Below are 15,000 nucleotides of genomic sequence, written 5' to 3'. Positions count from 1 at the left end.
GAATGTCACATGGGTTTGGAACAACAGTTACCGACAGTCACGACAGTCACATGGGTTTGGAGTGACAGTCACGTGGGTTTGGAGTGACAGTCACATGTGTTTGGAACGACAGTCACATGGGTTTGGAACAACAGTTAACGACAGTCACGACAGTCACATGGGTTTGGAGTGACAGTCACATGGGTTTGGAACAACAGTTAACGACAGTCACAACAGTCACATGGGTTTGGAGTGACAGTCACGTGTGTTTGGAACGACAGTCACATGGGTTTGGAGTGAAAGTCACATGGGTTTGGAACAACAGTTAACGACAGTCACGACAGTCACATGGGTTTGGAGTGACAGTCACGTGGGTTTGGAACGACAGTCACATGGGTTTGGAACAACAGTTAACGACAGTCACGACAGTCACATGGGTTTGGAGTGACAGTCACGTGAGTTTGGAGTGAAAGTCACATGGGTTTGGAACAACAGTTAACGACAGTCACAACAGTCACATGGGTTTGGAGTGACAGTCACATGTGTTTGGAACGACAGTCACATGGGTTTGGAGTGAAAGTCACATGGGTTTGGAACAACAGTTAACGACAGTCACAACAGTCACATGGGTTTGGAGTGACAGTCACATGTGTTTGGAACGACAGTCACATGGGTTTGGAATGAAAGTCACATGGGTTTGGAACAACAGTTAACGACAGTCACAACAGTCACATGGGTTTGGAGTGACAGTCACATGTGTTTGGAACGACAGTCACATGGGTTTGGAGTGAAAGTCACATGGGTTTGGAACAACAGTTAACGACAGTCACAACAGTCACATGGGTTTGGAGTGAAAGTCACATGGGTTTGGAACAACAGTTAACGACAGTCACAACAGTCACATGGGTTTGGAGTGACAGTCACGTGGGTTTGGAACGACAGTTACGTGGGTTTGGAATGACAGTCACATGGGTTTGGAGTGACTGTCACGTGTGTTTGGAACAACAGTCACATGGGTTTGGAGTGAAAGTCACATGGGTTTGGAACAACAGTTAACGACAGTCACGACAGTCACATGGGTTTGGAGTGACAGTCACGTGGGTTTGGAACGACAGTTACGTGGGTTTGGAATGACAGTCACATGGGTTTGGAGTGACAGTCACGTGTGTTTGGAACGACAGTCACATGGGTTTGGAGTGAAAGTCACATGGGTTTGGAACAACAGTTAACGACAGTCACGACAGTCACATGGGTTTGGAGTGACAGTCACGTGGGTTTGGAACAACAGTTACGTGGGTTTGGAACGACAGTTACGTGGGTTTGGAGTGACAGTCACGTGGGTTTGGAACAACAGTTACGTGGGTTTGGAACGACAGTTACGTGGGTTTGGAATGACAGTCACATGGGTTTGGAGTGACTGTCACGTGTGTTTGGAACAACAGTCACATGGGTTTGGAGTGAAAGTCACATGGGTTTGGAACAACAGTTAACGACAGTCACGACAGTCACATGGGTCTGGAGTGACAGTCACGTGGGTTTGGAACGACAGTCACATGGGTTTGGAGTGAAAGTCACATGGGTTTGGAACAACAGTTAACGACAGTCACATGGGTTTGGAGTGACAGTCACGTGGGTTTGGAACAACAGTCACGTGGGTTTGGAACAACAGTTACGTGGGTTTGGAACGACAGTTACGTGGGTTTGGAGTGACAGTCACGTGGGTTTGGAACAACAGTTACGTGGGTTTGGAACGACAGTTACGTGGGTTTGGAATGACAGTCACATGGGTTTGGAGTGAAAGTCACATGGGTTTGGAACAACAGTTAACGACAGTCACATGGGTTTGGAGTGACAGTCACGTGGGTTTGGAACAACAGTTACGTGGGTTTGGAACGACAGTTACGTGGGTTTGGAGTGACAGTCACGTGGGTTTGGAACAACAGTTACGTGGGTTTGGAACGACAGTTACGTGGGTTTGGAATGACAGTCACATGGGTTTGGAGTGACAGTCACGTGTGTTTGGAACGACAGTCACATGGGTTTGGAGTGAAAGTCACATGGGTTTGGAACAACAGTTAACGACAGTCACATGGGTTTGGAGTGACAGTCACGTGGGTTTGGAACAACAGTTACGTGGGTTTGGAATGACAGTCACATGGGTTTGGAGTGACAGTCACGTGTGTTTGGAACGACAGTCACATGGATTTGGAGTGAAAGTCACATGGGTTTGGAACAACAGTTAACGACAGTCACATGGGTTTGGAGTGACAGTCACGTGTGTTTGGATCGACAGTCACATGGGTTTGGAACGACATGAAAGCCAGTAAATGACTACTTATATTTTTAGGTGAATTAACCCTTTAACACAGGCTTCGGCTGTGTCCCAATTCAGAGGCTCCTTTGTTTCCCGAGCCATAAAGGATAGAACGAGTGGATCCTTCACAGCCGAGCCTATCCCATGATTCATTGCACGCTGGAAGAAACTTCAGTTTCTTGCAGCATTTTGTACTGCAGTCCAAATAAAAAATATCAGAGATCGTTGTTTCTCCCGCACCACCTCCTTAGACTCGACGCTCACGCGGGTTAAGCACACACAACAGGAACAAGCGCAATGGACAATGAAAATTGGTAAATTGGCAACGTGCAGTTTCACAGAGCAAAACAAAAACACACATTGCAACACGGAAACGCACATTTCAGAGTAAAATAACGGGCAGTAGAAGTGTCTTCCAGAGAGACGAGTGTGTGAACTCAGCATGATTCCTCAATATCTGCAAACATATTATAGTATTTTTATGCTTTAGTAGAGTGAAAAAGTTACATACAGAACCTTTAAACTCTGATGTTAAATTGAGGGAGCAAAGAGGATGCAGCATTGCATTAAAATCAATTCAATTTCAAAATAAATACATATGTCAGTAATTATAATTATAAAACTTGGAAAAATGGTTTTAAGGATTGATGGTTATATAGGCCTTACAGGCAGACATAATTTATATTTTATATTAGATATTTTATTTTCAGTATATTCCATGAATTGGTGGAAGATTTGGTGGATGAAGTGGTGCAATTCAGTGAATTCATCCTGTCATTTCTATTCAACATTCACTCTCAGTGAGCTGAACTCAATCCTGATACCCTGAATGTCATTCATTATCCTGAACTAACTTCACTTCACTTCATGATAGATCGCAGAGTAACACAGAGTTCTACCCAGCAGCTTCACCACAGTACAGGTCTTCAGTACGAAAATAATATGCTGAATGAAATATGGGAAACGAAAGTACAGAAGAAGTAAACAAGAAACAACCAAACCGAGGAGAACCGAATAAACCATGTTGATCATGTGATCATTGGAGTGAGTTTCGCGGTTTATGGGTCTAAAGTATGTTTGATTGACCAATCAGTGCGAAAGGCGGTGACTGACAGCTGCCAATCACTTTCCCACAATCACTTTTTCTTTCGAATATTGTCATAACTCTTTTGGAAACATGTCATGTGGTATTCATTGATCACAGACACCGCAAACACAGAATGTGTGTTTAAAGTCTCCATGGAATTGAGTGCTCTCAACTTTGATTTATGAAACAGAATATTTTGTGAATACGCATGTGCTGTATAACTATTTTACTCACTCACAGTGATTGTTCATAACGTTACACAGACATTCAGTTCATTTCGTGACCCTGCTTGATATAAATGTTCAGTTTATCTGCCTGTATATCACAGATTTGCATCATGTCAACAAGTTGTGTTTTCCTTTATGTACAATACTGGCTCAATAAGGTTACATTAACTATAATATTTATTACATGGATTTCATAGACTGCATGTGATCATGTTTTTGACAAGTTTTATAACATCTCAGTAACACAAATACACACAAGAACAAAATACTGATCAAGTCTTAAAAAACAGACATTGATAAACTAAAGGCCGTAACGCAAAGAGCTCTGACTGTGATTTAAAAAGCAGCTCATCATCTCTGTTGATCATTAAGAAGTCTGTAATCATATTCATGTTTCTCACCTGTGTCGGCGTTTCATCAGTTCTTCAATACAATCCCAGCAAGCAATATTGCGTTTAAAAAGACGTCTAATGGTCGTCCAAACACAGCAAAGGTTTGGGCTGTCAGTGAAAACTTTATAGACGTCTAACCAAAGAAATGAAACCAAACACCTTGTAATCACTGTTTAGCTTACATGATGGAATATCATATGTGTTGCAAGTTAATTTTGCAAAATTGACATGTAACCAACAGTGTTGGGGAAAGTTACTTTGAAAAGTATGCATTACAACATTGTGTTACTCCCTTAAAAAGTAACTACTTGCGTTATTTAGTTACTGTTTTAGAAAAGCAATGCGTTACGTTCCAGAACCCTTTCACACCAAAAGTGAAATAATATTGAAGGAAATGCAGATTCACGCGTTGTTCTGGATAACGGAAGAATAGGATGCAGGAGAGAAACTTTTAACACATTTAGGCCGACTTTTACCAATAAAAACAAACAAAAATCTATAGTCATTTTGCTTATGGTTTAACTGAAAAATCGAAGGACAGAAGCAAGTGCAATTGTCATTAAAGTGAGATTAAATGCACAAAAACTATTTGTTTTATTTAACATATTCAGTTATTGGTGGTTTGCATAGTCTGATTTTGCATTTGACAGATTTTTTATTTATTTTTTATTTTGAGGAATACTGAATCTTTTTTGTGCAAGTGAGACGAGTAAATAAACACATTTAGTCTAGTTTAACAATAACCATCATGTTTACACACAGCACACTCACTCACACACACTCACACACACACACACACACACAATGCTTCTGCACTTCGATTCGTCTCAACATGAGGACAAGAGTCAATAAATGTGTAAACACAGTTACTTGCGTTACTTATTTGAAAAAGTAATGCGTTACTTTGATGGGGAAATGTGGCTATTGCTCGCTAGGATGTTAGAATGTTGACCCAAACAATCTGTCAGAGATCAGAGTTTAATGCGGTGAGATATGAACTCAGAGATTAGAGTTTGATGAGATCAGAGTTTGATGCGGTGAGATATGATCTGCTGGTAGATGTCCGGGCTCAGCACGACGTACGACCTCTCTCGCTCACACATGAAGAACATCGAGTCCGAGGTCGTGCTGGGATCGAACCCGGCCTCCACCAGCCCGAGCTTCAGCTGCTTGAAGGTGCCGGTCACGTCTATCGAGCTCTGGAAACAACAACCACTTTATTCAGAAATACCCAATGATTTAAAGGGCTGGTTGATTATGATTTGACTTCTCTAACTTTAGTTAGTGTGTAATGTTGCTGTTTGAGCATAAACAACATCTGCAAAGTTACAATGCTCAAAGTTCAAAGCAAAGGGAGATATTTACAGAAATCACTTTTTAAGAACTACAACAAACGGCTGGTAGAGACTACACCACATTCCTCCCGGGTTTGTGACATCATGAACCCTAAAATTTACATAAACTCCGCCCCCGGGAACGCGATTTATAGGTTATCATGACAGAATATGCTAATCAATGACTAGAAGATAACTACACATCAGATACATAAATTAATCAAATGTCCTGTTGCTTCTACATGTTGTCACTTCTTGAGTCTCTCCATCTTTGTCTGACTCCGGTTAGGAGGCTAAAAGTTTGTGAAATGTATGTGTGAGGTAATCGGAGCTGCTAACACGCACACACACAAGTTCTTGAAGCTCCGCCCCCTGTGCCGGGAGCAGCAGCTCATTTGCATTTAAAGGGACACACAAAAACGGCACGTTTTTTCTCACCCTCAAAAAGTGACAATTTTTACATGCTATAAAAATATCTGGGGGGTGTTTTGAAATAAAACTTCACACACACACTCTGGGGACATCAGAGACTTATATTACATCTTGTGGAAAGGGCATTATAGGAGCCCTTAAATGAAATGCAGTGCTATAGTTGTACCTGAATGCGTATGAAACGAGGTTGAGCGTAAGAGGGCAGGAACCGGCAGACGTGTGTGAACATCGCGTCACGATCAAACTCCATTCCCTCCGTCAGTTTGAGCGCTGCCATCCCGATCCGTCCTTCGTGACCTTCACACACACACACACACACACACACACACACACACACACAAACCAACATTAACGGCGTCACGCCTGGAGTATATGGCTGCACGATTAGTCGCAATTTCCATGTAATCGCTATTAAACCGGTGTGACCTATCTCGATTCTGAAATGGCCAAGGCTGTGATTATTTGTAATGCGCAGCTTGTCAGTGCCGTACGGCTCAGTAAACTCTGCTCACTCTGAAAGCACTGCGAGTTTGAGTCGCTTATAACGTGCATTTGAAAAAGCAACACGCGTCAAACATCTTTCCAGACATGAGAAGCGTTTATGAACCTCTTGTCCAACAAAAGACAACATTAATAACACGCTTTTCCTCCAAACTCACTTCATAAGGACAGCTGAGCTCCTCCTTCTGTGAGATGATGAGTGTGTGTGTGTGTGTGTGTGTGTGTGTGTGTGTGTGTGTGTGTGTGTGTGTGTGTGTGTGTGTGTGTGTGTGTGTGTGTGTGTGTGTGTGTGTGTGTGTGTGTGTGTGTGTGTGTGTGTGTCAAGTCAAGTCAAGTCAAGTTTATTTATATAGCGCTTTTCACAATACAGATTGTATCAAAGCAGCTTCACAGTATTAAATTAAAATAATACATCAATGTTTGTTTCTAGTGGAAAACGTCCACGTTTGGTAATGCTGATCAATAGTATCGTTGATTGATTAATTAAATTAAATATCCCCAAATATCCCCAACTGAGCAAGCCAAAGGCAACAGTGGCAAGGAACCGAAAAACTCCATCAGGTGACCTAATGGAGAAAAAAAAACCTTGGGAGAACCCAGGCTCAGTCGGGGGCCAGTTCTCCTCTGGCGTTTATAAACTAGACTAGAGGTCGGATTTAACTGTAGGATTAAAAGTATTATATGAATGCCTGGCTGAAGAGATGCGTCTTTAATCTAGTTTTAAACTGGGAGAGCGAGTTTGAAATCATTTGTGATTTTAACGAGCGCAGTTTCAGTGCTATGATGCGGTCTTGTGGTTCTGATGCTTTCTATTTTCTCAGTGAAGAAGTTCATGAAATCATTACTACTAAACTGTAACGGGATATTTTGTTCAGGTGACATCTGTTTATTTGTTAGTCTAGCCACGGTGTTAAATAAAAACCTAGGATTGTTTTGGTTGTTTTCTATTAGTTTGCGGAGGTGCTCAGCCCTGGCTGCTTTTAGGGCCTTTTTATAACGTGACATACTGTCTTTCCATGTGATTCTAAAGACCTCTAAATTAGTTTGTTTCCATTTACACTCTAAATTACGGGTTTCTCTCTTTAGAACATGCGTAGTATTGTTGTACCTGTCACAGTGTCTGGTCTATGTTCCTTGGGTCACCACTAGATGTCCTCCTTCCCCACGGTGTCCATCACACTCTTGAACTACATCCCCCATGATCCTTGTCTTTTCATTGCACTCAGCTGTCCCTTATCACTGATCACTGCACTCAGCCTGTTCCCCATTAGCATTGTCATTTCCGTGTATATAACCCTGTCTGTTTTAGTATGTGTCACGGAGTCCTTGTATTTATCACGCCACTTCTGTTTCTTCTTTGTTCCTGTTTATGTTCTTGTTTTGGATGGATTATGATATTGACTATTGCCTGGACTGGATTTTGAGTAACGGATTTCCCTAATTAAACATACTTTCTGCAATTGGATCTTCTCCTGTGTTTCCTGGTGTGGACCGTGACAGAAAGACTCCGTCACAGACAGATCCAGCGGTATGTGTTCCAACTTCTCCTCCCCAGTCACCGAGCGGGAGAGGAGAGATATGTTTGAGGGAACCCGTCTAGTAATTTTTCGTGGGACCCGGGGAGGTTGCAGAGGAGTTGGTGGTCGAGAGGGAGTCCAACACCACTCTCCACCATGGCCCCCCTTCGACTCTGGGATGGTGAGGGACGAATTGGAGCCACTGTCTCACCGTCGCAGACAGAGAGGGGGTAAGAGACGCACGTCTACCGAGCTTGTGTCTTCGGACAGGATGGCCGCCGTCGAGCTTGTGTCTTCGGACAAGATGGCCGCTGCCGAGCCGGATCCAGTGTCTGCGGACAAGATGGTTGCCGCCGAGCCTGTTCACGTCACGTCTGCCGAGCCTGTGTCTTCGGACAAGATGGCCGCCGCTGAGCCTGTGTCTTCGGACAGGATGGCCACTGCCGAGCCGGATCCAGTGTCTGCGGACAAGATGGTTGCCGCCGAGCCTGTTCACGTCACGTCTGCCGAGCCTGTGTCTTCGGACAGGATGGCCACTGCCGAGCCCGATCCAGTGTCTGCGGACAAGATGGTTGCCGCCGAGCCTGTTCACGTCACGTCTGCCGAGCCTGTGTCTTCGGACAAGATGGCCGCGCCGAGCCTGTGTCTTCGGACAAGAGGATTGTCTCGGAGCTGCCCACCATCAGTCCTGCCACGGCCAGGAGGGCTGTCTTTCTCTTTTACGCAGTGGCGGTATTGCATGCGTGGAAGAGACACAGCAAGTCTGCTGATTCAGAGACTGTTCAAGTCACGTCTGCCGATCCAGAGACTGTTCAAGTCACGTCTGCCGATCCAGAGACTGTTCACGTCACGTCTGCCGATCCAGAGACTGTTCACGTCACGTCTGCCGATCCAGAGACTGTTCACGTCACGTCTGCCGATCCAGAGACTGTTCACGTCATGTCTGCCGATCCAAAGACTGTTCACGTCACGTCTGCCGATCCAGAGACTGTCCACGTCACATCTGTCGATGCAGAGACTGTTCCTGTGCCGGAGGCTGTACCCGTCAGCCCTGCCGCGGCCCAGAGGGCTGTCTTCGCTTTTTATTTGGTTGCTGTCTGGCTTGCCTGGGCTGCACACACTACCAAGATGGCAGCCTCCAGTCCGGTTGGAACCCCGGACACTGTGCTGAAGCCGGTGTTTGTTTATGTTCCTGAACAGGTGTCCGTATCTGTTCCTGAGCCGGTGGTGTCTGTTCCAGTTCCTGAGCCGGTGGTGTCTGTTCCAGTTCCTGAGCCAATGGTGTTTGTTCCTGAGCCGGTGGTGTCTGTTCCTGTTCCTGAGCCAATGGTGTTTGTTCCTGAGCCGGTGGTGTCTGTTCCTGTTCCTGAGCCGGTGGTGTCTGTTCCTGAGTCGGTGGTGTCTGTTCCTGAGCCGGTGGTGCCTGTTCCTGTGCCTTGGCCGCCCGAGGGAGAGTCTCCGCCCTGGCCGCCCGAGGGAAAGTCTCCGCCCTGGAAAGTCTCCGCCCTGGAAAGTCTCCCCCCGAGGGAAAGTCTCCGCCCTGGCCGCCCGAGGGAAAGTCTCCGCCCTGGCCGCCTGAGGGAAAGTCTCCGCCCTGGAAAGTCTCCGCCCTGGAAAGTCTCCCCCCGAGGGAAAGTCTCCGCCCTGGCCGCCTGAGGGAAAGTCTCCACCGCCCGAGGGAAAGTCTCCACCGTGGCCGCCCGATGGACTGTCTGCTCTGCCCTGGACGCCCGATGGACTGTCGTCTCCGCCCTGGCCGCCAGATGAACTGTCACTCCCTGTCCCCGTTTCCCTCCATGGACCTGGCCCCCCATCCCTCCCCCTGATCCTCCACCAGTCCACCTCCCGCCTGGACTCTTGTCTGTCACGTCTTGGAGCGTCTGGTAGCCGCTCCGTAGAGGGGGGGTTATGTCACAGTGTCTGGTCTATGTTCCTTGGGTCACCACTAGATGTCCTCCTTCCCAACGGTGTCCATCACACTCTTGAACTACATCCCCCATGATCCTTGTCTTTTCATTGCACTCAGCTGTCCCTTATCACTGATCATTGCACTCAGCCTGTTCCCCATTAGCATTGTCATTTCCCTGTGTATATAACCCTGTCTGTTTTAGTATGTGTCACGAAGTCCTTGTATTTATCACGCCACTTCTGTTTCTTCTTTGTTCCTGTTTATGTTCTTGTTTTGGATGGATTATGATATCGACTATTGGATTTTGATATCGGATTTTGAGTAACGGACATACTTTCTGCAATTGGATCTTTTCCTGTGTTTCCTGGTGTGGATCGTGACAGTACCATGGTGCTTTACTTTTCTCTCTGACCTTTTTTAATCTAATAGGTGCAACAATATCCAGTTTTCCAGAGAGAATGGTGCTCATAGTGCTAGTTAATTCCTCTAGTTCATCTGTTTGTTTGGGTTCACTGAGCAGCTGAGACAGATCAGATAAGCAATTTGAAAAATTATCTATGGTGGATGGAAGGATTGTTCTGCCTGATCGATAACGCGGCGCAGCATGATATATTACAGGAGTACGTAATATGCAAGTTACCATGTAATGGTCAGTGACATCATCACTTTGTGGAATGATTTCTATATCGGTTGGATCGGTTCCATGTGATATAATTAAATCGAGTGTATGATTAAAACGATGAGTTGGTCCGGTAACGTTTTGCTTGACCCCAAAGGAGTTTAATAAATCTTTAAACGCAGCCCCTAACGCATCATTTGGATTATCTACGAGTATGTTAAAATCTCCAACAATTAATGCTTTATCGACATTGACTAATAGGTCTGAGAGAAAATCTGCGAGATTATAGGGATGTTTTTCTTACATCTGAGAGCGTAACATTTAGTACAAGTACTTCAAACGAAATAAACTTATAACCCATTTTCTGAGTAACATTGAGAATATCTCTATAGATTGTTGCAACACCGCCGCCACGACCAATCAGACGGGGCTCATGCTTATAGGAGTATCCTGATGGAGTAGACTCATTTAAACCGAAATAATCATTTGGTTTAAGCCAGGTTTCAGTAAGGCATCGAAGCTATTATCTGTGACTATTTCATTTACAATAACTGCCTTAGGTGTGAGTGATCTAATGTTTAGAAGACCTAGCTTTAGAAATTGTTTTTGTTTAATAATAGCAACATTTTCTGTTTTAATAACAATTAGATTTTTCCTAGATCCTGCAGTAGATTTATTATTTGATCTCACTAAACGAGGAATAGACACAGTTTCTATGCAATGTTCTACACTAGTATTTATATCAGTTAAATTGGTGCAGCAGAGACTATGATTTGGACTTTTGGTTACTAGTCAAAAGGTATTTAACATTTTGGAGATGTTATCCGACAGAAGATCCGCTCTGGATCTGCTTGGGTGTAAGCCATCAGCACGGTAAAGCCTAGGACGCTCCCAAAACAGATTCCAATTATTTACCAAGAACAATCTTGGTCTAGACCTGACTTGTGTCTTCCGCTTCGGAACCATCCAGGCTTCGTGGTGGCATGTTGGAGCCGGAGTGAACGAGACCATGGCTGATCGTGACCTCGGCGCTCGGGACCGATGCTGAGAAACGCACGGAGTAGACGAGGTCAGAGTCAGCGGGTTAGTAACGTTAATCACTGATTTGTGTGCATCGGCGCGTGATGTTTCAAGAGCTAAACGCCGGTCTCTCAGCTCGGCGCTGTGTGCATCGGCGCGTGATGTTTCAAGAGCTAAACGCCGGTCTCTCAGCTCGGCTTGTCTCACTAAAAGGTCGTGGATCTGTTTCTCAACAGCTTCCAGCTCGGACTGCAGTGCGTGCAGCTCAAATGTGTCCTCACCTGCACCAAAAGGTAGACTACTTACATCTGATATATTCGCCATTTTAACCTGTTAAGCTTCACCAGTGCGTCGGCGCACTGAAGCGTTTTTTATTTATTTAATTCAAAATTACTATCAGATTTAATGTTATACCTTGACAAACTATACATCATTAAAAAGATATAAGACTCAAGTTTCAGTATTTGACCACTATTGTATTCTGAGAAACTCATAGTGACAGTTATGTCTTAATTTGTGTCAGGAGTTATGAAATGAAAAAATGAGTCGATACCTTTAATATGAATTATGCGCGTCAGCCGCTCCCATTCATAAAAAACTCTGTGCTGTCGTCATGACAGCGATACACAAAACAACGTCCCTCAGGGCTTTAGCTCAAAAATGTGCAGATTTGGAGAAATATTGATAGATTCTTTTAGATTCACATCATATTTCTATAGACAGGAATAATATTTATTGAATTTATACCCAAATGCGTCAATGTAATCTTTATGAGCGTTTGGTATTCTAATTCACAGTGTTTTCAATTCATACCAATAGCCTGAGGGCGCTATATGCACAGTAATATAGTCCATATATGGCACATGAAGAAGAGCCATGATCATGTGACATTCCAGGAAGCCTCGAACACACACACAGCTAACAGAGATTGGCTGTAATCATGCAGATAAAAGATGTTTTGAAGACAATAAACATGATTGCAATGATATCTGATTTGCCTGTGTTCTTCAAGCCATGCCAGGTATTTTTATAATAATAGATTATATTTATAATGTAATGCTAATCTATATAGACTTCATCATTGTGCATAATACTATCAAATAATATATTTTCTGTCTGATTTTTTTATCTGAAGCTAAATTAGATCACAGAAGATTATTTAAAACATTCGGCTTGAGTTATAAAGTACGTTTTGAGCATAAATATGGTTTTAATCTCATATATTGTCGTGTATTGATGGTGTGCTAAGCTAACATGCTAGCTAGCCCTAACTGTTAGTCACATGACATGGTCTTGAAAAACATTTAACTAAATACAGAGTTTTGGGCTTATTATCTTCAGATTTTAAACAAAATGTTTAGACATGTGGCTTTAGCTGTAGTGCATTTCTAGATTGCTCCAGTGCCAATTTCAATTTTATTTTCATGAGGATGTTTCATAAAAAATAATTTCTAATAACTTTACAAAACTTTGAAGCTATTTATAACATTTTTTGTCATTACGACAATAATTAATTCTACATTTACAATAAACTGCCAGGTGTCAGCTTTCAAACGAGATCATACTTGTGCTTTTAGTACAAAGGGTTCATGAACTGTATCTGTTTTAGTTTGGGTATGTCATTTCTGGGGATTTTTCAAAAGTGGCGTTGCAGCTTAACAGGTTAACAGATGGACAGTAAGTTAGCAACGATGCTACCAGTGATGCTATCAATATTAATACTAATTTATGACTGAAGTCTTGGATATAATCCGTCTTTTTAGTGGTACGGGTGTAGAGTAGACGCACGTTAAGTGAAAAAATGTTTGTTTGTAAGTGAGTGTGGAGAAGACGCGTTCAGCCATGATCCACAGGAGTAACCTATAAGAGTATCCGATGTTGGATCACTAATAGGCTTGAGACGCGTCTGCTCAACAGTCCGCGTTGTAACTGAGGTGAGGAAAAGTAGAAAATGTTCGTTGTAAGTGAGTTTAAAGAGAAAAATCAAGAATTATAAATCAAATCGATGGAGCTCCAAAGACAACAACGCGTTCAGACGCGTTCGCATTCGTCTTTTATTTATTTGTGTGTGTGTTCATGAGGACAGCTGAGCTCCTCCTTCTGTGAGATGATAAGCTTCTGGCACAGAATAAGGCAGTCGTGTGTTTATTACTCATGTTTAATCAAAGCTTTTCAGTCTTCTGTTTATTCAGAGACAGAGAGTGTGTGTGTGTGTGTGTGTGTGTGAGACTCTGGTGTTCAGAGGGATATATGGTGTGTGTGTGTGTGTGTGTGAGACGCCCTCTGGTGTTCAGAGGGATATATTGTGTGTGTGTGTGTGTGTGTGTGTGTGTGTGTGTGTGTGTGTGAGACTCTGGTGTTCAGAGAGAGTATTTATATCGATCAGCCACTGCACTGACAAACTGAGCATAAAATAATTCTAGCCTTTGCTAAATCGCGTGCGGTTTCATCAGACCTGGAACACGAACTCCGTAGACGTTTCCCTCCTGGACGAACGGGAGCGTGCCGATGATGTCCGAGACTTCAGTGGTGGCCACGTTCTCTCCCTTCCACCTGCTCACACACACACACACACACACACACACACACACACACACACACACACACACACACACACACACATGTTTGTTTTGCTACACTTGTGAGGACATTCCATAGGCATAATAGTTTTTATACTGTCCAAACTGTATATTCTGTCCTCTTACACTAACCCTACCCATCACACACACACACACACACACACACTAACCTGACTCCTAAACCTACCCATCACAGGAAACTTTATGCATTTTTTGCATTTTTAATAAAACACTTTTTAGTGTTTTTAAAGCCATTTGAAATACGAGGACTCAGGAAATGTAATACCAGTGTAATACCCATGTCATTATACACATTTCTGTCCTCATAAATCACACACACACACACACACACACACACACACACACACACACACACACAGCTCCAGAGGCTGATTCCTGACACACACCTGAATGTGTCTCCCACTCGGTCCTGGAAGTAGATGAAGTTGTCGTGGTCGATCTTCAGCAAGTCTCCGCTGTTGAAGTAGAGGTCTCCGCTCTTCAGGACGTCCCGCAGACGCTTCTTCTCCGTTTGCTGCTGGTTCTGCGCGTAACCCACGAACGGAGCGAGTCCGGTGATCTCACACACCAGCAGCCCCGTCTGTCCTGGACACACAGCAACACTGACTCCATGCTTTAAAGGAGTCGTTCACTTCAGAGTTCTCCTGATAGTTCACTCTCGTCATCCGAGATGTTCATGTCTTTCTTTCTTCAGTGGAAAAGAAATGAAGGTTTTTGAGGAACTCCTCCTGTTCCTCCATATAGTGTCTTCAATGGGGTCCAACGGGTCGAAGGTCCAGATGTGAGTTTCGGTTCGTCCGAAATCGTTGTTTTACCTTTTATTTATTTGTTTCTTTGTGAATGGCGTTTGATTTAGTCTTTGCAGGTTCTCTTAGTAAACACTGGGTCTGTTCTTACGCCTATGTCACGCTTGACCTTTCACCCTGATGATGTAATGTGTGTGACATCACAGCGAGTGCAAGACCAGCATCTGTGGTTAAAAGTATATAAATGTTTATTTCTGTTATAAAATGTCCGCTGGTGTGTCTAGATGAGACTCTTATTCCTCGGCTGGATCGTGTCGAGACTT

The 15,000-nt window shown here is 43.8% G+C and overlaps 1 protein-coding gene across 1 annotated transcript in view; it reads right to left on the bottom strand.

The window, feature by feature from the left end:
• Window positions 1-3,758: 3,758 nt before the first annotated feature.
• LOC308695056 (long-chain fatty acid transport protein 2) overlaps window positions 3,759-15,000 on the bottom strand; it is a 35,296-nt gene continuing 24,054 nt past the window's right edge. The window contains exons 7-10 of the mRNA XM_081372985.1: window positions 14,318-14,516; window positions 13,787-13,884; window positions 5,932-6,062; window positions 3,759-5,198 (exon numbers count right to left, since the gene is read on the bottom strand). Of these exons, the coding sequence (XP_081229111.1) occupies window positions 5,022-5,198; window positions 5,932-6,062; window positions 13,787-13,884; window positions 14,318-14,516 (605 nt within the window). The 3' untranslated portion in view covers window positions 3,759-5,021. The remainder of the gene's footprint in view (window positions 5,199-5,931; window positions 6,063-13,786; window positions 13,885-14,317; window positions 14,517-15,000) is intronic.

The sequence above is a fragment of the Scardinius erythrophthalmus genome (genome assembly GCF_964197995.2).
Source record: "Scardinius erythrophthalmus genome assembly, chromosome: 8".
NCBI lineage: Eukaryota > Metazoa > Chordata > Actinopteri > Cypriniformes > Leuciscidae > Scardinius > Scardinius erythrophthalmus.
The sequence above is the reverse complement of the archived record's forward strand: the minus strand, read 5'-3'. Positions and strand labels throughout refer to the sequence as shown.